The 24,353-nt window shown below is 35.6% G+C and overlaps 2 protein-coding genes across 5 annotated transcripts; one reads left to right on the top strand and one right to left on the bottom strand.

Annotated features, from left to right (window-relative positions):
• Positions 1-24: 24 nt before the first annotated feature.
• Positions 25-6,758, top strand: LOC133690080 (transcription factor MYB3R-5). The gene is made up of 9 exons (XM_062110242.1): positions 25-188; positions 470-627; positions 813-864; positions 1,186-1,243; positions 2,618-2,712; positions 2,792-2,895; positions 3,202-3,330; positions 4,154-5,168; positions 6,415-6,758. Exons 1-8 carry the CDS (start codon positions 141-143, stop codon positions 5,157-5,159), a joined length of 1,650 nt encoding a protein of 549 aa, XP_061966226.1. The 5' UTR covers positions 25-140; the 3' UTR covers positions 5,160-5,168; positions 6,415-6,758.
• A 2,215-nt stretch (positions 6,759-8,973) lies between these two features.
• On the bottom strand, positions 8,974-23,948 carry LOC133689764 (E3 ubiquitin-protein ligase PRT6). Of its 4 annotated transcripts, none has more exons than XM_062109784.1 (19): positions 23,538-23,947; positions 21,996-23,102; positions 18,655-19,856; positions 18,440-18,580; positions 17,554-17,797; positions 16,760-17,467; positions 16,290-16,481; positions 15,465-16,144; positions 14,581-14,632; positions 13,830-14,469; positions 12,868-13,076; positions 12,255-12,790; positions 12,058-12,162; positions 11,847-11,913; positions 11,636-11,713; positions 10,670-10,738; positions 10,269-10,364; positions 10,011-10,190; positions 8,974-9,197 (listed from the first exon to the last, which is right to left on the bottom strand). In XM_062109784.1, the coding sequence occupies exons 1-17, from the start codon at positions 23,610-23,612 to the stop codon at positions 10,290-10,292; spliced, it is 6,180 nt and encodes a 2,059-aa protein (XP_061965768.1). In that variant the 5' UTR covers positions 23,613-23,947; the 3' UTR covers positions 8,974-9,197; positions 10,011-10,190; positions 10,269-10,289. The 4 variants fall into 4 exon arrangements, with proteins under 4 accessions (XP_061965768.1, XP_061965769.1, XP_061965767.1 ...); XM_062109785.1 differs by having other exon boundaries at positions 10,011-10,148; XM_062109783.1 differs by having other exon boundaries at positions 10,011-10,170; positions 23,538-23,946.
• Between the last annotated feature and the right edge of the window lie 405 nt (positions 23,949-24,353).

The following is a 24,353-nucleotide window of genomic DNA, read 5'->3' as shown; positions in this document are numbered from 1 at the left end:
ATATATTTTTTTATTTTGTTTCAACGGGCAAGGTTTGGTTTTGTTTTGTTTTCTCTGGGAGTCAGAGAGAGGCGTTTCCCTTCCTTCCTTCCTTCCTTATTTATTTCTCTCTCTATCTCTCTCTCTCTCTCTCTTTCTCGATGTCGATGAGTTCCTCTTCAATTCCCGCCACTTCTCTTGAAGCAGAGGTCAGTTTTTTTTTTTAATCGTTTAACTGATTTGGATATCGAACGATTATTAGCTTTAAAGTATGTGTGATTTGATTAAGAAACGGTAGAATTGAATACGATTTTCTGGTTTTTTGATCTAATCGGTGTTTTTTAAGATCTGGGGTTTGTTTGGATTGCTAAATATATTTTAGGGCTCTATATTTTACTGATATTATTATTATTTGATTTAAGTAGCACGAATTTATGTTTGTATTTATTTAGTTGTTGATTATGATTTTGGGTTTTGGAGATGGTTGTAGAAAGAGGAGATGGATGAACTAAAGATAGAAGAGCGCTGCCTTGAAAACAAGCAATTAACACCCGCTTCGAGCTCCTCTCAATCTGAAGAAGGTAGTGGCAGTGCTATTCTTAAGTCTCCCGGAGTTTATAGTCCAGCCACGGTATCGCCGACTAACAGGTCACTTACTATCCGTTAATTCTCTTTTACCCGTTTTTTAGAAGGTATTTTTATTAATTTATGTCTATCCGCTTTGAATTATTCATTCTCTATTTTTGTTTTTCGTGATCTTGTTTTGAATTCAAATGCTTTATGTGTATGATCTTTTTGTTTGAGAATTATGAGTTGAGAATTTGGATTTGCAGAAGAACTACAGGCCCAATTAGGAGAGCCAAAGGTGGTTGGACTCCGGAGGAGGTTAGTGCTTTCCTTGACTTATTTAATTCCTATGCGAGAAGGTCTTGTTGTTTGTTTGTTTGTTGGCTTATTGGAGGTTGGGGTTTGGTCCAAGTCAGTGGTTGAGTCACTTCTAAACCTGGACCAGCATGAGGCCTTACTAGTTTTCAGCGTTATTTTTATCCTCTTATTAATGATAGCATGATCATTACAATGATCATGAGCATCCACAATATAGCTAGATCTCTGTTAGTGTTCAGCTGTCAGCTGTGGCTTCTCTGCTGTTATGGAGTATTGTGCTAAAATCCAATTGCTACTGACAACCTTTTTAATGTGTTACAGGATGAGACCTTAAGAACTGCTGTTGCAACTTATAAGGGGAAAAGTTGGAAGAAAATAGGTCACTTTCTTAACTCAGAAGTGCCTGTCTAAAACTTGTTTAGCAATAGAGATGATTATTCTCGATGCTTTTTTTTTTATGGATTCCTGTTTCAGCATTGCCTATTGTTCATGCTTTATGTACAGTTCCCTTTAAAAGTCACAGTGAGACTTATATAATGTACTTGAGCTAGCTGAGACTCATAGAGTTGTGAAGATCCTGTAAAATGTATTTTGAAGTAGATCTAGGAAAATAAAGAAACTTGCTCTGGCTGACCCAAAGAGAATTATGGCAGCCTAGGAACTGTAAGTGCATAACCAGAGTCAGTAGCATAGCTAGGAATATTTTCCAGAGCCATCATTCAGTAATTTAGTACCTTGTCAAAAACAACTTTTATGCATCTGACTGTCTTAATTTAATTTTCAAACTAATAAAAAGATTCAAAATACTGTTAAAAGAATATAAGGCTAACCACATCAGTCTCATTACTTCAACAAAGAAACATGATACAAAAACGTTTTTTGAGAAAGTGCAAGAGAGAAAAGTTTCGGTCTCACAATTCATCAGTGCACATTTTATTAGAAAACCAGATCGGTCCGATTCTCAATCCACAAAAAAAATAAAAGTAAGAAGCTTAAGTAATAGAGTTCAGAAGTAACAACACTCCTTTTCTACTTGTAAAGTGTTTAATGAGAGGTTAAATACGTTGTAAGCGAAGTCCAAAACTCAATCATTTGCGGTTTACAATGATATTTGCTGAGTTAATTAGCAAATAACCTCAAAAATTTGACACTAATCTATCTCCTGCCTTTTGATTTACCCCCAGTCAAGCTGGGTGCCCCACTAAAATCGAAAAGTTACTTCACCCTTGACAAGGAGGAAACTCAACTACTTGTGGGGCTATACTGAAAGAATGTTATAGGAATCAATTAAATTCGTTCTTAGAATTTTTTCCTTGCACCTAGTGTCCAAGTCACCCTAAATCTGTTTAGATTTGTGGGTGGTTCTGAATTATGGCCGAAGATTCATGTGATAGAATATTTTAGAGCATGAATGAACTTAGATTTAGGCTCTACTGTTTTAGTTGTTAACACTGCCAGAGCCAAACCACATACTCGCACACAATCTGAGAGCAGTGCTTGTTTTTTCCAATTATGGAAAGAGCTTGTTCAGGTCCATTTCAAGCAAGTTGCTGGTTGTTTCCAATAACCTTCTCTATCTGGAGGACCTGTTTGGAGTCTGAAATGACTGATTCCTTGTTTGTGTTGAATAAAAAAATGGTTTACATGTGACAATAAGATAAAATACACATGGATAAATAGTTAAAAGTGTTAGTTTTCTGTGTAATATTCTTGTCAAATATCTTAAGTTGGTCTTACTTTTGATGTTATGCAGCTGAGTTTTTTCCTGATAGATCAGAAGTGCAATGTCTGCATCGATGGCAGAAGGTTCTTGATCCAGAACTTGTTAAAGGACCTTGGACTCAAGAGGTTGGCACCTCCTTTTGTAATGTATCTCTTGTTGTAGACTATATCTAGGCACTAAAATATCTGCTCTTTTTGCTTGTAGGAGGATGATAAAATTGTTGAACTGGTAGCAAAATATGGACCCACAAAATGGTCTGTCATAGCAAAAGCTTTACCTGGTCGTATAGGGAAGCAATGCCGAGAGAGGTAACTTTTACTCATTATGAATTCAGGTTGATTTTGTTTAAGAAGGTTGCTGATTGATTCATTTTATTTTTTCATCCACAACACAATTCATGGCACAGCAACCTCTTTTCTCCCTGGAACAGGAAACATGGTCCTAGAACAGTTGAAAATCATATACCTGACCAATAATCTAATACTTAACTTATTTCTTGCATGTTGTGGTTATCATGCCAGAAAACTTATGTGATCTTTTCAGTACCTTCAGTCATCGAGCGGAGGTTAGCATATATTTATACACCAATGAAAGTTTATTTGGAATATTTGCAGGTGGCACAATCATCTGAATCCTGATATAAAAAAGGATGCTTGGACATTGGAGGAGGAATTGGCACTCATGAATGCCCATCGGATATATGGAAACAAATGGGCTGAAATAGCAAAGGTTCTGCCTGGAAGGTACTCTTGCATAATTTGTAAAAACTATGAGGGAAATTTAGTTGCAATGTTGATTTTGATTTTATGTTTTATAGGAAATTAGTTGCTAAATTCAGTAACTTCGTTTGAATATTTGATGCTCACATTCTTCTGAGTAGGGTAGGCAGAATGTTAAATCTGCTGATTCATGCAGTAGTGTTGATCTCAAAAGAGGATCCAGCTTATTTGAAAGTGAATTTTGTACATTGATATTGATATTGTTATTATGCTTGGGAGTTTATATAAAATTACTCTTCCCTTTCTGAATGAGAATATTTTGTCTTGTCATTTATGCCTGGTTGCCAATTTGATTTGATTTGATTAAGAATGTGTCTTGGTAATTAGAGTTAATTTGATACAGGCAATGGAATTTCATTTTTGCTATCTAAGATGTATTATGGTTTTAGAAGTCTATATATTTCGTACTGGGCTTATTGTGACTGAATCAAAGCTATAACTGAAAGAAAAATGTGTTTTGAATCTCAACAATGATCCTCTTGTAACATTATACAGGTGATCAAATTCAGTATAGTGGAAATACAAAAATTCATATAAAGTTCCTTTTGTTGCATGTCTGATCCCACTTTTTGTTTATTGAGGGTCTATGGGTCTAATGCCTCATTCTTGTACAAGGAGTTAGGCATTGCTATAAACCTAGACATGGCTCAGGATAATGTTACTAATTAAATAGTAAAAAAACAACAGCTTGCCATATCATGTATTCCTCTCCAAGATGTGTGTGTGAACAGCTTATATATTGGATATTTCAAGCTACACTAATTTATCTCAACCTTTCTATACACAGGACTGATAATTCAATTAAAAACCACTGGAATAGTTCCTTGAAGAAAAAATTAGATTTTTATCTGTCTACGGGGAAACTACCTCCAATTTCAAAGAATGGTTTCCAAAATGGAACTAAAGATACGAATAAATCAGCTGTGATGAAAACAATGAAAGAATCAGATTCAGCTGCCCAAACTTCGTCAGGAACTACTGATATATGTAAGCTAGATGAAGATGGAAAAGATCAGTTAGAGTCTACATTGGTGCTAGATGTAGCAGCTTCATCAAGTGTTCTTCCAAATGAGTATGCTGATTCTGTAGATCTTAGCTGCTGTGATTCAGAGTCGCAGCAAAAGTTTGAAGATCATCAAGACAAAGGTATTGGGTCTGGATTGCAGTTTGACAGGTCAACTTATGGTTCTTTGTATTATGAGCCACCACTAGTAGAACAATTGGATTCATATCCTTCAAACATGGGTAGCGTGCAGCATGAGAACAATTCTTGCCCAGTTTCATCTCCTATTATTTTCTTCACCCCACCTTGTGTAAAGAGTCGTGATTTGAGTGCACAAAGTCCAGAATCTATATTGAGAATTGCTGCCATGAGCTTCCCTAATACCCCTTCAATATTTCGAAAGAGGAAGACTGCTCAAGTGGATCTGCTTCCTAGTAAAATTGGGAAAGTAGGTGGGGAAACCATCAAAGAGAGGTTAGACATGTCTGTTGAACATGAAAAAATTGAAAATACTTTGGAAAAGACAGCTGCTCAAGATGGAAGTTTGTGTGAGAGTCCTGCTTCTTTGGGTACTGGTACTATTCGGCCTAATGATAAGCCCTTTAATGCTTCTCCTCCATATCGATTAAGATCCAAACGGACTGCTGTCTTCAAGTCAGTGGAGAGACAACTTGAATTTACATTTGAAAAAGGCAGGAGTGATGGTACCAAACCAACGAGATTATCCGTGAAACGGGGCTCTCCTGTTACTGAAGATTGTTCTCGGGCAACAAAGATGGGGGTTACCTAGAGAAAATCTGTAAGTCATAATTTTTGTTTCCAGCCATGTCTAAAGTTGAATTGCTTCTAATATTTATGCTCGTCCTACTGATATTAGATTTTCCTTATACTTCCATTATGGGTTTCATTCATTATGTTTCATCAGAGTACTGATCCAGAACTAAAACTGTATTTTCATGTTTATTCAAGAATAAAAACTGGAATCTTTAATGATAAGCTTTTGTATGCTGGAATCATTGAAAATGATATCACAATTCAGTTACAATAAATTTTCAAAAAGATTTTTTGAGATACTTTTATTTTTAATATCATGCTGGGTTAGTGAAGAATTCTCCGAGATGGTTTATTGAGTTTGAAATTTATTATCATTATTTATGCATCGTTTTCATTCTCAATGCATTCCTATATGCATACAATTTTCCATTCTGGATTTCTGCATTTTAGATACTTCAAATCTTTTGGCAATCATACTACTTTGTTTGACAGCATTTAGTTCTTAGCTACAAGCTCTTCATGTAAAACTTCATTATTGTCATATTTCCATGACAAAGTGTTTTCCGATTTGTGTCATTAAGAACAATCCATATATTGCTTAACTTGTGTCTCTGGGATAAAATTGAGATTGCTACACTATAAGAAATTGGTCTCTCGTTGGGATGTCTAATTAATATGAGAGAGTTCTAAGCTTCTTGTATTTTGGTTTACTTGTAACCTCTTTATTCCGGAGACTATTTTGGTCTGATCATCTTCATTTATATTTTTACCGGAATGGATGTTGAGTTTATGATAGGGAATTACCCCGTTTCCCATTCAAGAAATAATCTTGGCCTCAAGTCCCGTTGCATATTCTGAGCGGAGAAGCCTTCAATAAGATACGGCTTCTCAAAGAAAAAGCATGTGAAGCGTCTTAAAGATGTAGTCTTGGATATATCATTGTGTATTTATATTGGTTAATACCTAGAGTCCTGCACAAAACCAATTGAAAAACAAGGTAGAAGTGGAACTTTCTGGTGGTTAAGAAACCTGTTAATCAAGTGAAGATGCGTTTCTCCTTGAGTTCTTTTGGTGAAAGGTGCAACTAATGCATTCACGAAGGCTTTTTTTATTTATGCATCTTGTGGTGTGGATTCTTAAACTTACTCGTTTGAAGTTTTTTTTTTTTAATTTTCTTTTGGAAATCTTGCGTTGTTTTTATCTTGATCGAGTTGTGGGGGCATCAAATATTGGAATTCTAATGCTCAGTTTTCCTTGTGATTGTTTTTCAGGGATATAGAGTGGAGATATTTTAGAGGTTGGCCACGGACTACAGTTTCCAATATCTTGAAGCTGTTTCGAAGTGACAAGTCAAAATGATTTGTTCATATGCTATGAATCCTGTATCATCTATCTAATCAGTCATGCGGATACTCGCACCCATTTTTTCTTGTCTTACAGCTACGTCTTACATTATACCATCCTGTAAAAGGAGCCGGTGGCTGTAGGCTTCTGCTCTGTGGAATAAGAGATATAGGTCCCAATTATGCTACCTGAAATGTAACTTTCTGTACAGAACCTCCCAATAAGAAAAAAAAAAAATAAAAAAAATTGACGCTCCAGAATTATGTCACAACTCACGGTGATGGTCGTTTCCCGTTAGGCCTGTTATTTCTTTATTTATATCTTTATAGTCTTTCAATTAAGTCCTTAATAAAAACATGAAATAATCAATGGTAAGATGATATTATTAATGGCAATGATGGTGGTATTTAAATGATAGTTATGTTGGAAACAAGATGATAATGGTGGTGATAGAGATGAAAGATAAATGGTTTATGGTTTATATTGGTTGTCAAAGTCAACTATGATGATGAAGTGGTAGATGTTTTTATATATACTAGAAGTTTGTAAGTTTTTATTTTCTTTTATTCATTGATTTTTATTCTAAATATGTAATTCTTTGATTAGAAAAAAAAATTCAAGGTTTTAATTATTTTGGTTCATGTTATGTATATGTAAAACAAAACCATATGCTTTGTTAGCTTGTTACATGGATTACTTATGTTCAGTGTTTATTTTTTTCACACTTTTGATTATGAAAACTATAATATATTTTTGTATTTATACAGTATTTAATATGTTAAGATATATCTATTTGTTTTAGCTATTTGTATATTTCTCATAATATCCTAAAAAATCTAAGTAGCTTAGGAATATAATTTATATGTTGGATAATCAATTAATCTTTTGGTTCTAATAATCTAATTCATTCTCCTAGCCAAAGTGGCTGATAGGTGGTACTTAGTGTGCTTGAAAAACCGAGGTGAGTAGTGAATGGTGCTTGCAAAAGACCATCTTTAATAGATGCGAAGACTCTCGAATGTTTAAGTAAATATTTTTATAGAGAAAAAAATAAAACAATATTTTAAAAAGATAAACTTTAAAAATATATATGTTAAAAATACTAAGAAAAAAAAGAAATTATAAATCTTGAACTTGGTGGATTCATGAGGTATTTTTAACTAATAAATCTTACTTTTTTATATAAAAAAAACTAAATAGTCATTTCATCTTTATAAATTATGATATTTTTAATTGTATTGCATTCATACCAATCCCTTCAAACCCTAGCTCTTCCCTTCATTGTCGTCGTCGTAGTCTGCAAGAAACTCCCCTGAAATCTTGTTCACTGTCTTATGTTTGTGCAGGTGGGCTCTAGTTCATTATAGAATTCCTAGTGGTTTTATAACTAGTGATTTTTTTTATTATTATTTATCTAAGTATGGCACACAACACACTTTTTCGTTTTAATTTCTTCTATTCAATCACCTTCATTTCCCATGCAATCTATACCATTAAATGCCAGATAAGTCAAATTCCAAACTTCTCATCATTCAATATGTATACATATATACTTAATTATTTTAAGTATACATTTAGTGAAACATATCAAAATATCCAAGTACATCACAAATATTTTTAGCACCATTAAATATTAAACATCATGTAATTATGCCTTTTTTCCAAAATCCTCTAAATTTCTTTCCATGGCCGGCACTAACATTTAAGGTACACTTATTCTTTATTCCCTCTGAAGTTGTACACTAATATTTTAGGAGATTTTATCTCAATAAAATATTTTTATTTTAACTTATTTATTTATTTATTTTTCCCGGTCAAAGATTTACGTGAATTATCATGGGGTTTACATGATTACCTGACTATCAATTATGCTCGCATGCCGTTTTATTTCTTTATCTTGTTCAGGATTTTATGCTAATTTACTAGGGTTTTTTACCCCAAATCATAAAAACTTTCTTCTAAATTATATAAAAAAAAAGCCAAGCAGGAAGTATAATTGAAACAGTATAACATCCGGTCCAGTTAGTTAATTTCCTACATTTACAATTTCCCCAGCTTACTTTCCTTGATTTCTGATGTGCTGAAATGAACTTGACATCATTATAAAAAAGCATGCTTGTCGTATTTTTGACATGTATTTTTATATTGAAATTTAATTGGCCTGACTTGTTTTCTCAAATGGAGCTTAAATGCGATTCTATTTCTAAATTTGTAAATAAACTAAAATGCAGAAACCGCATCTTTGCGCACGATTGATTGCCATATTTTCCATGTACAAAATTATCCAAAATTTAAGAGGTCCCACGTTGGCCAATGTGATTCCACAATGAATTATGAACAAGCTACGTTGCTAAAAATAGTCGCAATTCTTACTTTTAATACTGTTGATTTGTTTTTAATTCACTTTCGTGCGTGTAAGAACTAATTAAAGTATGATAAATTCAGCGTTATTATTATTATTATTATTATTGAAGACTAAAAAGAGATTTTCCCAAGAAATAATCACTCAACAATAAACAAATTAAATTTTGAGCTCCGTTATAATTTCCAAAAGCTGAAGTGCTCGGGATGTACTTATGTACAACATTTACACAAGGTTGTTGATTTTCCTTTGACAAGAGCAAGTCGCCAAATGCACAGATAATAAATAACCGTGTGCTTCACACGCGACCACAAAGCCAGTAACGTAGGTTCCTCCCAGCATTTTGAGCTGCACATGAGACAAAAACACATACATGAGAACCAGCAGTTACATGTCATTTACAAGGAATATTACAAGTATCTGCAAAATCCAATTATATATAAATAATAATAATGAATAAAACACAGGTAAGGGTTCCTCTGCAAAACACAGCAGAAGGGAAATTAATCTGCAGACACCAGCGAGTCAAACGGGGAAACTCCAGCAAAAAATAATACTCCTTTAATGCAAGAAAAGGAGAGATGAGGCATTCGTCTGAAAAAGGCATGCCCTAAACCTTCACTAGGCCACTCCAACAACATTTTCTGAACTCCTTTGTATTTTGAACCCTCAACTGAATGTAATCATGGGATGATTAATAATTTACTAGTAACTAAGATCCCAGACCAGTGCCCCCCCAGTTTATGTACACAGCCAAATAGGAGTGTCCTCAAAGTGACACATTAAAGATGACGAGAAAGAAATATCCTCCCATTGCCATTCATTCATTTCGAGAATTCCACAGGTTGCAAAGATATTCTCTGTGCATTCAGCTGTTGAGGAACTAGATATTGTTCATAATGTTACAAAGTATTCAGGCCGTGTCTTTCTTAGGGGAGAACTCTTCCCCTACAAAACCATACTATAATTCCAGTTTAGAATATTTTACCCCCCCCCCACCCCCCACCACCACCCCAAAACTAATCATTTTGCAGTTGACTACAAGGACAACACGAATCCTTTTCAAGTAAGAAGGCACGGTGCCTTTTTGGCATAAAAACTAAAATTAATTTGGGAAACAAAAGAGAGTAACACTACAAAATGTAACTGTAGTGAACTCACCTGTATGAAGTGCTTATCCAACTGCAGAACACCTATATCCTGAACCCTAGATCTTTAACTAATTTCCCCCAAAATGTGTGGACGATTTGGCAATCTTTGCATGTACAGAAAAGCACTTGTCATCCTTCCAATATCAATCTGATTCAAAATCCTTCTATGCCTGAGAAATCCGTATGGAAAACTAAGAAAAGAAATTAACCTTCAAGAAGCAAATCAATACACATAGGCAAACACGATGAACAAGCTAAAAAAATGAACCTTGAAGATGAATCTTCCCAGCTAGACCAAGAATAAGGATCCAATGGTAGTTTGGCCAAGAACCTTAGAGCTCCGATCAAGGCCATGAGAAGCAACCTAACATGCACAATTAAATAAAAAATCTATGACAAAAACATACAAAAATAAAAAAGAAACATAGACAAACGACAATGTGTATAAAGAAAGACTCCCTAGTAAATTGAAAGCACTGCAGCCACAATTACAATATCCACACCATTTTTCTTTTTTATTGTCTCCCAATTGAATAGGTGAGCAATGGATTAAACTCCAACTAGCCAATATTAAGATGCTCAGATGAGGCAAACCCCAAGTATATTCAGTGGTTCAAGATATTGGGTATACAAACTATCAAATAAGGAGAGCCTGTCAAACATTCTCACCATGTAAGCAAGTGCAGCATAGCGCTCCTCATTCAGGTACAATGGCTTTCCTCTCTGAATTTGAATATCCTGCAAGAAGTTTTAGGAATATTAACAATATCACATAAAAGATTTGATTGAACTTTGAACTTTGAACTCAAAACAAGCAATTCTAACTTCATAGTATTTTAACTAGATCAAATCCTCAACCAAACATGATGTGCATTTGCAAATCGAATCCTCAACCAAACATGATGAGCATTTGTTAAATGCAAATGGCAGATGCCTTGCAATCCAAAAGGAAGAGAAGAAAAAATTTAAGGGAAACAGGGAAAAGTTCATAAAATAAATGAAAATATCATCATTTCATTTTCAAATATTTTATATATAAATATTTATATTTTATTCTTCTCAAATTTTAAGAATATTTTTATATCAATTATGGTGATTATATTTTTTTTATATAGTTAATCCAATAAATTACAATATGATATAGCCCTGACATCATCAAACTGAACTCAATTTCAATATGTTAAGGCCCAAAATTCACATAATGTAAAAATAAAAGCCCAAAGTCCAACAAGAAAAATAGGTATGATTAGAAGAATTAAGTAATTTAATGTTGCCAGTTGTAATACACTTAACAAAATCCCAAGTGCATTGTCTTCCTTTTCTTTCAACTAATGCAGGTTTTCCATACCATGTCATGTCATGTCATGTGAACACGGGTATGGTGAGGTAAATTGGCAAGTGGGAGCAACAAAGGATTTTGAAAACAAAAAAGTCAACAAAACATGGGCCCCAGTTAGAATTAAGACTTCAACACTTTACACAACAAACCTGCACGTGCATACACACATTCACAAGATACTTCCATTTCTTTCTTAACCAAAATTACCACAAAACATATCAAAATGGCCTAAAACAACCAGTACACAAGATTCCATCATTGAAACACCTTTTACAAGAGCAGAATAAACAACTTGCCTCTTCACCAAATGCATCCAAGTATGGAGATGGCCAAGGAGCCTGGCGTGCACATCTTTGTAGCAGAATTGTAGTTCTCTATAATTACAAACACTATTATTTGTCACCTCTCCAAATAGAAGACACTCAAAACAAATAAATAAACTTGAAATAAAACAGAATTGATAGGATTTCCCAGAAGCAAGCTAGTAAAAGTAAGTAGTGCCCATACCTTGATCAACAGAAATACACCAGTACCAGCACCGCAGGCCATAGCATGAGTTTGGCATCCACTTTCCCTTCGATGAAAATAAACATATCATCAATTAAAATCCATAAAGTGGTGCCTTCTAAAACATGACATTCAGATTCAGAACAACTACGTGTGCAAGTGTTTAGCTGGAGATTTTAATAACAGCAATGAGAATGGGCAAGACATGAACCTGCAGCATGACTTCCAGTTGAGAGAGCAAACTCTACCACAGAGTAGGCAAAGAGCGGGGTCATCAAGCACAGTCTTGCAGCCAACACATTTCTGTTTTATATACCTGAATAACATACACAAATTCTCTTAGTGAACTGGGTTATTGAAAAAGGTTTTATCTAAAAGCATATATGAAGAGTAATACTCATGGCAGACCTCTGCAGTAGATCCTGGTAAACATGCGGTAGGTGCATTAACTTGAATGGAACTGCAGGTGTGACATGTAGAACATGTTGGGGGCTAAAGATTTCATACTGCTTGCAAAAATGATGGAGCCATTTTGTAACTAAAGATCGTAGAGTATGATCCTTGAGGACAGAAAATAATGGAGGAATTTTGAACATCTTTTCCAGCTCTTGAACTTCATTAAGCTCGTCTTGAGCTCCACTCATGTTATCCATCATGTAATTCTCAGCATTAGATGATCTATTCAACACATCCCTATCACAGAATGGTGCTGAGACTGAGGTACTCAGCAATTTCCACAACAAAGCACACCTCCTCAAGTAAGGGAAACTCAATCTACGAATTACATTGATGATGTCAGAAGATGAATCGATGTTGTCGGAAACAAAATAATCCTTGATGCATCCAGATTCCCCAAAAACCTTGGAGATGTCAGTAATCAGAGAATCATCAAAATTTGATTCCCTCATTTCACGTTGATGTTTCCCACAAAATATTACTATAGCCTGTGTTGCAAAATACAGGAATTAGGAAACTAGAGTTGCAGGAACATTGAGGGGGGGGGGGGACACAGTTATCATACCTGAGCTACAGAAGCACCATAGAAAACATGCACAAGGGACAATAAGGAATCTTGACAAGACAGAAATGGGCATGGGAGAGAAAACAGGGCCCACATCAATGATGAAAAAGCATCATGAGCAAGGACAGGTTCAGCCACCCAATTCCAAAATTGCACGTCAGAGTATGAAACTTCCTTCCCAATGTGTGCTAAGATGCACGACATATTTTCTGTGTAGAATAGCATCAACATTACCAACATAAAATAGAGAACAAAACAACACAGTGCAAGATTGGCTATTAGTCAATAAAAAATATAACATCTTATGAGCAATTTTATCATGTAAAACAAGCACTTGATAAGGCCTTCAAAGTTTTTGATAGATAATTCTGTGGCTTTGTAGAAAGGCTGCCCCCAGGTTTTTCTTGAGGTTGATTTTCAAGATGAAATCCAAATGATCCAAAGATTCCAGCCACAACATGGAACAACATCATCCCTGATCCAATACATTCTCCTGGTCAAAAAATGAAGAATGAGGATGCAACATAATTAGAGAAGGGGATGGGTGGACTGGTTGGGCAATGTGTGGTTGCATCACAATCTTATAATCTTCATATGGCTACTGGCAGCTTGCTTCCCTGAGTTTATGACTTGATAGGGGTTTCTTAGCCCTGTATCATGTAAAGTTCCTTTTTCTTCTTTTTTTTTCAACCTTTGGCCCTGAACAACCCCCCCCCCCCCCCCCTAAAACAAGAAGAGCCCCCCAAAACAAGAAAAGAAGAAGGGAAAATAAAACAAAGACCAACCAATTATGCTGACATTATATTTCAATGCAATAGGCACGGTGCAGGCATAACAGATCTTAGAACTACATACAAAATGGTAGCCCCTGACTTGAAAAAGAAACATGGGTGCTTACAAGAAGAAATCAGCAGCAGCAATCCATTGGGTGCGTTAAAGCAACACAATAACAAAAGACTCACCTCCACACCTATAAGCACCACTGGGATAATCATTGGGAACTCCTGCGCAAATAGACTCTGCAAATAGCTGAATACCCCTAAATCTCTGAAGCACATGAAGAGGATTCTTACTCCTCAAATTTTGGACAATTTTGAGCAACAAGGATAGAGTAAATCCACTGGTAGATTTGAGTTCCTTGTACAACGCATTTAGGCTATATGTAGGAGTCATTTGAGTTCCTCCACAACGTGCTGCAATCTCCATAGATACAAGGGAATACTTAAGAGTATCCCACATAATCATGGAATGGTTTACCCTTGCAGATCCTGAGAACTTATCCCATCTGTTTGGGAAATATAGTTTAATAAGGAGACGGGAAATTGAATCAAGATTCGGCCACATTTTTTCACCCCTTCGCAAGGGAATAGCTTTCAAGATATCTCCCTTTTCAACCATTTTTGCAGCAGATTTCAAGAGAAACAAGGCATGTTGAAGCTGAAGAGAATCACATCCTTCACTTGATGAGACCAAAGCCCCCACAGCATGCAGTGAACTGACAGTTGAAATCATGGGCTGTCTCCAAACCTTTTGGAAATCCCCAGGCAATGAAGGCAAGACAGAATTTGCTAGTTGACGACATACAGGGCAGAGAAATTCCCCCTGAGAAAAAGGGGAGAAAAAATGAATCCGTAATGTTTTCTTTCCTTCCCCCTGCAGGGGGGACGATAACCATTAAAAATGCACAAATTTACTTGTAGAAAAAAGAAGTACCTGATCTGGGTCGACAATATGCCCTCCTTCAAAAACAATTCTTCTGACATATCTGTGTAAAGAATGTGATCACAAACATTTAGCCGTTTCAGACAAATACATGGCCACATAAAAGGACTATAGGCCTAACCATCTCTTTGTAGCATATTGTAAAATACCACACAAATGAGAGAAAAAAACTATCCAGACACTAACTTATATATTCAAAGGCATTCATTCCCTTCATACTCGAGGACCATCTAGATGATAATGTCAGGAGCTAAAAGGCATTTTGGGTGTCCTAGATGTTGCTGTCAAAGGGTAACACAATTATATAATGTTTTAAGCCATTACAATTAAGCAATTGCCTCATAAGCAAAAGGTGTGTTTTGCAGTTTTACGCCTTAACAAACATATTATATGCCATAAGTAAGGGTATTCTCATATTAAGACATTAAACAAGCTTTTCTTATATTTGAGGTGCTGTCTTCTTTTTACTATTTTCAGTATCATTTACCATTAACAGAATGCAGAGAAGTTTCTTTATTAACATGATGCATTGAAATTTAAAGAAATATGCTGTTGTATCTCATACCAGTCATTTATTTTATCTCTAGTTGTTTTTCTTGCAAACCATATCCTGGAATAAATTGGCAGCTAAAATTCCTGTGTACTTTTCTTTTTTCAATGCCCATTAGCTATGTATTTGAGATTAAAATGACCATCCAAAGCAATTACTGATCCCAACCCAACAAATTAACTGCAGAAAATAATAAAGCAGGTAGCATTTTTAAAGAAATTAAAACTCCATGTCTTTACGACAAGATATTTGAGTCAAACAAGAAAAGTTAAGAAAGAGATCTGATAGTGACAAGCTTCAAGTTTTTCACGCCAGTGGCACTTACCGTTCCTTCAATGATGACAAATAGCGATCAAGACATTCCTGATGCACAGCATGTCCACAGGAAGATAGATGAACCCCATCACAATCTGCAGGGCCAAATCCATCATATGTGAGAGACCGGGAAGGAAATTCTGCCTGTAGCTCATCATTAGGAGAACTTTCAGAAGAAGAAGGGTGCTCTGTTATCTCTCTAGAAAGAGCTGCTATATATTTTCCAAGCAATACAGATTCAACAGGACTGCTTATCTGACCACCTTCAGCAGCTGTAAATTTATCAGTCTGCAATCCAGAATTTGAAGCGAGCATATTATCATGCATTTCTTTCCGCATGGAGAAGTACATGTCTTGTTCTAACATCTCAAAAGTATTCATAGTCTTATCTTTCCCATCCTTGGATGCAGAAGATACTTGGGAACTCCTTAATAAAGGGAACCGAGCCTTGATGAATTCAATAATAGCATTTACTTCCCCAGGTTGAGCATAATTAGCAAATTGGTTGACTACATCCTGAACAAAATGTGTTAGTTGAGTAGATGAAATCATTCCCGAACCACTTGAAGAGCTTATTCCAGATTGATTGGTCAATGCCTTTGCAATTACAGAGTTTTGCTCCTTGTCAGGCAGCTGATCTTGATCCCATGATGGAGGGCCTCTGTCAATGAAGCTCAAAAGCCTTGATTTCTTGATCCAAGAAATCAGTATCAAATTCAAATTGCAGAAGGAAACTCGGTCAACAATCAAAACTATTTCAGTTATATATATATATATATATATATATATATATATATATATCCTACAAAAGCTGACCTACAAAGCAGTAGCTTACCTGAAGCAGAACCAAGAAGGACACAGGATTTTTGGAATTGGGATCATGGCAAAGAGAACAAACATCTTGCGTCAACTCTTCCAAATTCTGTGTGCCATCTGAGTCATTTCCTTCTGCTCCAGTATTTGAAACATCATCAGTAGCAGAGTTCATACTCGACAAAAATTTGGACTGCTCAGCTTTCATTTTTGCCTGCATTGAAGGTTTAGTAAGCTTTGATAAAATGTAATTCATTAGTATTCAAGATCATACTTCCTTGGGTCAAAAAATCATCGTAAATAGTGAAAAGACAATACAACTAGTGTCAGCACTGGTTGGAATAATATTCATCTTAAATCTGTGATATTAACAAGAATGAATAAAAAGAAAATGTGCCCTTTCTCTGGTTCACCTTTGGGAAGCAAACTTAATGCAATTTTCATTCTTTGTGAAAATTGAAAAGAATTACAAGATGTGCAACAGCATCTCACCAATATGGCAGCCTGTCTCTCGAGAGCTTTGGCTTTGCGTTTCTCACTATCAGAAGCTGAACCCAATGTATTTTTCTCAATATTTGGAACTGATTGTGATAAATGAATGGCCATCTCAGGGGCAAGTTGCTGCAGTTTGGTCATACATCCAGCATCTATCTCTGCAAACCTCTTCAACAAACTTTCAATCAAAGAAGAGAAGTTGTAACTGCCTGCTTCCAAGAGGTTGTCAGAACTCTCTCTCTTGTGTATCCTCATGAGCAAGACAAGAAGTGACAGCAAGCTCTGGCCACCAGAGCCGTAATTTAATCCCTCTTGGATTTCTTCACCCACAAAAGCAAACATAGAAGTGGAGTTTTCAATGTGAAATGACATATCCATTTCTTTCTGCTGAATACAGATGTCTAATGCTAATGAGAGCAAGTGCAATGCAGTTAGAAGAACACCATCAGGAGCGCGCTTATGCATGAAAATAGCATAAAATAATACAGCACGGATGATTTTAATGACCACTTTACTACTAGCTATTCTAGCTACGCCCTTAAGAGGAGGGTATATATTTGTCCACCTAGGAAGCTGTGTTGTTCCTGCAGAAGCACTACAGTAGCGCAAATATCTTTCTTCTGCAACTTGTAAATCCCGTGAATTCCAACGAGGGTGGTACAGATCTAGCTCTTTCCAATATGCCCAGCGCAAAGAATACATCCCCTAAGATTTAAAATACACAGAGCAACTTATTGAGATGAACATTTAACTCTTAAACACCATCAGATGTTGTGGGCCACAAAAATAACCTGATTGAAGCCGGATGGATTAGAATATACAGCAACAGTATCCAAAACTTCCTGAAGTTGGTCAATCTTGGAGAGATCACTGGGCAAGGATTTAACTAATTGACTGCGAGTGGCATCTCCAATTGCTAACTTATGAACCAACTCTCTCTTCAAATTTTCAGCAGGAGTCAACCCAGAAAACCGCCTTTCCTGGACAATTTGTATAAGAAGCATGAGCATTTCGTGCATCAAAACTGGTTCATACCTGCAAACACAGCATAGCATACCATAACATTAATATTATAGATCTGATATTCTATCAACTTCAATATGCCCTGACATTGAAATACAGAATGTGGACCATATATAAGGCATTCTAAAGAGAAGCAATAAAGAAACTTCCTACTGGAAGAGGAAGTCCCTTTTTCTTTAGGGTGCGGGGAGGGGGTGGGGAATACAAATAGAGATTACATGATGCACATGTCTTGGCCTGGCACTTAATTAATAATAAGCACATCATGCTATTCTCTTGTCAGTGATTAAACAACAAATTGGAAAAAGAAAATTCAGGAAGATGAAGTGTTATTCCAAAGGTTAAAGAACAAAACATTTCAAAAATGAATCACTAACGTATTTAACAAGTATAGGCCCATTTTAAAACTTAGACACATGAAGTGAAAGAGAGCATCTCAGACTTAGACTTTTCAAGGACTTAAGAGCAGCAGTTGTTTTAATTCTTCTAAGGATATGATAACAAAAACTAGGAATAGAAGATCCAACAAGTCATGTACATCACCTTTAGAAGCATATCTGAGAATTTCCATTGGATGAAATATCAAGAACATGAAGCACCTACAATTATATGAAACCATGCTAAACTACTAAAATTAAGGTAAAGTTCAAGTACTCTGTAGATTGCTCAGCTTTCAGAGAAAGGTAGTCTGACAACCCAAAACGTTCTAGAATTCTACTGACATAGAGGTCAGGTGGAGCCAAAGCAGCACAGCACTGCAGAAGAAATAGATCAAACTCTAAACCTTGTTCAGACCTGCATAACAGAAAAGTGAGAAATGCCGCAGACAGTAATATCCAGAAAAAATATAGTTTGAATAAAGTACCCACCAGCGTACTGAGCGGTACCACTCACAGCATAAAATGGCAGCATCCCCATTCTTCCTCCACATTCCAGCATGGACCTGGGCACAAAACACCCTATTCCGCAAAGGGTGCTCCATAACAAAGGCAGAAAACCCAAAAGGGTGGCAGCCCTCAAGAAGACATCCAAAGAAATCATCATCGGTTCTAGATAATGAAGTTGAGGTGCTAGCATTGATTGCATTTATAACCACAGATCCACCATAACACCTTCTTAATGCTTTTTGTAAAAGCATGGAAAGTAATCGATGCAAAGGAGTCTGAACAGATACATCATGTGAACTAACATCATAAATTATGTCTGGCCAATCAGACAAACTTAAAAAACGTACGAGGTCCAATTCTGATGAACTGCTGCCTTCCATCAAACCGTCACTGGAGCCTGCACAGTCAGTATCACCAGGAACTGTTGTTTTGCAGTCCTTCACTACATTAGCATTATCTACATTGACACTCGCATGGCAGCGACTATATGCAACTGAAAAACAGTCATCTTTGCTTGTACTGCCATGGCCACCAAATATATATTTGCCTTTTCTAATCTTATACAATTTTTTCTTAAATGCTGAAAAGTTGCTATTGGAAATGCTGCTAGTATCTCCAGAGACTTGAGCCCCAGATGAATCATCAGCTCCCAAACAATTCTCAATGGCCCTCAAGCACTCATAGGTTAACCACATCACTGAGGAAGGAAGTAAGTGATGGCAAGTGGAATCTGAATCAACTTCAACAACCTTCTCTGCAGAAATGAATGAAGTACTTTCTGTCACACTACATACAGAGCTTTCCTGAGACAGCCGTCCAATTTTTGTGTGTCTTATGCTATCTTGTTCATCCATATCTTTTCCATGCATGTTAAGAAAAGTAGCATCATCTGCCTCCTCACACATAGAAAATGCTTCATCCACCAAAAGAGAATGGATGTTGGCAATAGAATGACACAAAACAAAAAGCAAATTAATATTCTCACTTTCTTCTTCTACATAGAGGCCAGTTTCTCTCTTTAAGGGTCCCATCCCCTGCAGAAAAGAAAGAAGTTCCATCCAAGTTCTCAAGACAGCACTCTGTTCATGAGTTACATTTTTTGGTACAACACCATGGCTCATAACAAATCGAACATCTTCAACTACACGCATACCGATCTCATACAAATGTGCCCACTTGGTAAACTGCAGAAAGATAATAATCAACAATTTGACATATGAAACATGAATAACAAGAAGAGAAATTAAAACTTCAGCTGCTATATGCAATGAAAAAGAAATATTTAAAATTGAATCCATTAACCTGCTTAACTGTGCCTTTAAACATCATCATCAAGACATAATTGCATAAAAACAAGATCAGTTTAGAAATCTGATTTTGTCTCTTATAACACAATATAAAAGCATCTGAAAGCCCACATCTTGAATGGCAATGATTACTTATTAGAAATGTTTGCATGGATCTCATCAACACTCCAATAACTAAGATGTATGTTATATCCCGAAGCTTAATGAACAATTAATAGTGTTCCTTCTATAACACTAGGGTTTTCTTTGTTTTTGGAAATGTTTTCTATTAGCAGAGGACAAATCTTATTGGTAGTTTAAATTGGATTTTCACTCCATTTTGCCTCATCAGACAGAGAAAGGAAAAAAAAGACAGAATGTGAGAACTAAAGTCAAATCAATAACCATTAAACATAGAACATGCACCAGCAATTCAATTTTTACACAAACACATCCCCATTTTCATATTTTTAGTATGCATAAATGAAACTCGTAGTCATACTCTTTATCAATCAGTCTTAAACTTTGTACTTACAGAATCTAAAATAAAAAATGGGTAACTGATTGAAGACGTACATTACAAAAGCTCTTTAAAATAAGAACAGATTTTACCATAACAAAAATGTAAAACCACATACAAAGGGATTACCAGATTTCAAACAGGAAGAATGTGGATTTCGTAAATTTTCATGGTTAATAGAAGAAAATTCTCCACAAGCAGATAAATTAGTCATCTAATTTGCTGGTTCCAATTTCTCTCACAACTGAACCCATGGGGGAAAATTATAATGGTAATAACCAATCAAAATTTTTTGTGTCACATGTCATACCAGCTAACCACAAAAAACTACAATAAGGTGTCGTGGTAATATGCAAACTTATAAAATTCTTTTTGTGCTAAGTTTCAACACGTTCCTTTTTGGTAATATGCAAACTTATAAAATCCTTGTTGTGCTAAGTTTCAACATGTTCCCTTTTTCAGGCATGATTATGATTGACAACAATAAACATTTGTTGTAATTTAAAATCCAACACAAGTCCTTGCTATGAAATATTGTAAGATACCCCAAGCATAGAAGACACAAAGCCACCTATTCCTTAAATGCCTGACTGCATGGGATATGAAATAGAAGCTGGAATTGTAGTTATTTAATCTTTAATTCTATATATTTTGATATTTCCTGAAAAACTAGTCTATTTAGGAATCCATCTTCCTTACAGATAGTAATATTATTTAGGAATCCTAGCTTATATAGGAACAAGAATATTAATTAAGCCTATATAGGAGCAAGAATATTAATTAGGAGCTTTCTATTAGTTATGATTTCCCATTCCTGTTTGGTTTTCTATTTCCTTCTTAGTTCAGAACTATTAGAGGTTTAAGAAGCACCAATTCTATACAATCGTAGGACTTTGAACAATGAAATTGTGAGTATTTGATTTAGTTTACGGGTTGCAGCCCTATGCACTGTTTCTTTCTCTTCTCTTTTCTCCAAACACTCTTTGTTTCTTGGCCCTTTCCTTCTATTTCTTCTTGCTATTGGATTAACATTCACAACAACAGTGACAATCCCAGTCCCACCTAAAACACATCCTCAATCCCATATACATCAAATCCTAACCCTAATTTCCACATAAATCCCAAATTCTTCAAACCTAGCTTGTCAAGAATCACAAAACCAAAGTTGTCCAGAATAAATTATTTAACTAAGAAAGTGGAATAGAGTTCTATTTTCTTATTATTTATGATGATATGCTTGTAGTATTTTAAAGCCACTGCTTAGCTAACATTCAGTAGCTTGGAAAGCTCCTTTATTTAAATTACTTTAATTTAGTAAATGCCCTATTTTCTTATCATAACTCTAAATTCGTTTCTTTCTTAACAAAATTTTGTTCTATCAAAAGTAAAATCAGAGTAAAACTTATTCTAGCTTATTTGCAAACATAATCCAGTTAAGAGGCTCACTACAAGATATGAGGAGTAAAGTATGAGATAAAGCATAAAAAATATTATAAACTGAAAAATAAATGCATTACCTGTAAACGACCATCTTCTCCAGCACACTGGATAAATATATCTTCCAAGCACCCCAACAACAAGCCTAGCAAGTTCATCTCCTTCACAAGTCGGGGGGTGAGAGTGGGCACAGTAAAAATTTGCACAGAGAATATTGAAAGCAAAGGATATTTCGTGTGCGTATCATCAACAGTTTCTTTCATCGCTTCATGTACAACAAATGGATAATAACGCAAAAATTCTTTGGCAAACTCGTACTTGAAAATGGGCTCTCCCAATAATTTCAGGAGCAGCTCATGAAGTTTCTTCACAACACCCTCACTCAAGAACCTCTCCGACCTCACAAGAATCTCCAATAAACCTCCTAGAGAAATCACCCTCCTGGAAACAAAACTAAGCAAACTCTCACTGCATTTACAGAACTCTAGTAGCATCTCAACAACTGCAAATGTTAGCTGATTTGCAATCTTTTTGCCCATAGCAGCACGATCAGCTGCATTTGGATTTTTCTGGGAGATGGTTTCAGCAGACACTAGCTTATTTTTCCAACACCCTAGAAGAGCATCGAGGACAGGCCCTACAGATCTTGCAAACTCCTCTGGAAGCGGTTGTATTTGTTCAGCACCTTTATGCTTTGAGCAGAACCCCTCTTGTTTCCATGCTGTCGCATCCCCACAATCACAGCAACCTCCGCCTGTGTATATAATAGAATAGTCATGATCCTTGTGGTTCCCATTCTGAAAACAAGGAACACAAATTGCACATGTGGGGTCATTTTCACAAGTTTGGCACCGATATGCTATATCATTATTTCCCCAAACAGCTCCGCAAACACCACGCCCAGCACTCATCTTAGATAGGTTCTTAAGTGCAACAGCTGGTTCGCCCAAAAACATCAGCCATTGTAACCAAACCATGCATTCCCTGAAACAGTATTTCATTGTCTGGCTAGCAGATTTTTTAGAGGCTAGCTTAGCATTTTGGAGAATCTCTGCCACTTCATCATCAATAGGCAAGATTGCTGCCACTAGCTCTGGTATGCGAGACCAATTATCCATGATATAATCAACCAGGCCAGAATGCAACTTAACAAGGTACTCCTTGGGAACTCCAAACTGAGTAAGCCTCTGTTACAAAATAGAAAGATTACATATATAAAACATGGGGGAGAGAGAGAGGGAGAGAGCACATTTTAAATAACCAAAAAATCGTTTGGTATCAAATCCATTGGTTAAATTTTTTCTTAAAAGTTATCAAACTTTTGAAAACCACAAAAGAAAAATAATGGTCTTCTTTTTTGGATTTCTACTAGACACCATCTCCCACTCCTCTTCCCGAACCACCACCATCACTGTGGCCGCCATTTACATACGCAATTGAAAGAACAACAACAACAACAGTAAAGCTAGCAGAATTCGTAATCAAAACCGTAGATTCAAATTATAAATTGGCACTCAATTGGACACAGAGATCCTGCCAAGTAAAAGCTGAAACTGAATTCTTATATATATATATATATATATATATATATAACGACGATTCAACAGAGAAATGGAGAATACCAAAAGAAGTCGATTACGAGGCTCGATGGAGCTAGGAGGTTCTGGAGGCAAATCGATATCCATGTTATCCGTCATCTTAAAACGCAACACCCAATCTGAAAAACACCAGCGACGACTCAATAATACTTGCAAACCCTAAACCTCCACCAATTAAAATTTTATTTTGTATCAGCAAAAAACCATCTCTCAGTATCTGTATCTTCCTTCGCTCTCAGTTTGTTGGGTTCACCTTGTTTTTCTTATCTGGAAGAATCTACGAGGGAGGACAACGGAAGAAAGAGATTACTAGCCTCCTTCTTCTTCTTTTTAGGTAATTTTTTATTTAAAAAATAAGAAGCAAATAAAAATTTATGTTAGGGGGGTGGCGTGGGCATCTTGATTAGTCTGGCTTGTTCTTTTTCATATGGAGTAGTTTCTGTGAGGCTAAAGCTTGTGAAATATCAAGTCGTATGTGGGCTTTCGCCTATTATTTCAATCCAACAATATCCATGGCCCATTATACCCGCCTTCTCGGTGGCTTTTTTGTGAATGAGAGCGTTGATTCATTCATGGAACAAGTCTATTATAAATAAAAAATATTTTTTATTTAATTTTTTATAATCTAATTTCATAAAATAAAACTTTAAATTAGAGTAGAAAGATAAAATTTAAAAAGATAATATTACAATGTAAAACACGTAGAAAATGCATTGCCAACTCCAAATTTTTTGTGAATTTTATTTTGATTCTAAAATTAATTTTATTTATTTTTCAATTTTTTAATTTCAAAAAAATTTGAAGAAACTTATAAAAAATTAAAAAAAAAGTTATTGTTTG

Source organism: Populus nigra, chromosome 3 (genome assembly GCF_951802175.1).
Source record: "Populus nigra chromosome 3, ddPopNigr1.1, whole genome shotgun sequence".
Lineage (NCBI taxonomy): Eukaryota > Viridiplantae > Streptophyta > Magnoliopsida > Malpighiales > Salicaceae > Populus > Populus nigra.
Note: the sequence above shows the minus strand (reverse complement) of the source record. Positions and strands in the feature narration are given on the sequence as shown.

What these genes read in the sequence shown, in the direction of transcription:
- LOC133690080 (XM_062110242.1), top strand. Translation starts at nt 141, where the DNA reads ATGTCGATGAGTTCCTCTTCAATTCCCGCCACTTCTCTTGAAGCAGAG. An exon ending in AAGGACCTTGGACTCAAGAG is followed by an intron (nt 2,713 to 2,791) that starts GTTGGCACCTCC and finishes TTTTGCTTGTAG; the next exon opens with GAGGATGATAAAATTGTTGA. An exon ending in GCAAAGGTTCTGCCTGGAAG is followed by an intron (nt 3,331 to 4,153) that starts GTACTCTTGCAT and finishes TTCTATACACAG; the next exon opens with GACTGATAATTCAATTAAAA.
- LOC133689764 (XM_062109784.1), bottom strand. Translation starts at nt 23,612, where the DNA reads ATGACGGATAACATGGATATCGATTTGCCTCCAGAACCTCCTAGCTCC. An exon ending in TGGTGCTTATAGGTGTGGAG is followed by an intron (nt 13,077 to 13,829) that starts GTGAGTCTTTTG and finishes TATTCTACACAG; the next exon opens with AAAATATGTCGTGCATCTTA. An exon ending in AACTGGAAGTCATGCTGCAG is followed by an intron (nt 11,914 to 12,057) that starts GTTCATGTCTTG and finishes TTTTCATCGAAG; the next exon opens with GGAAAGTGGATGCCAAACTC.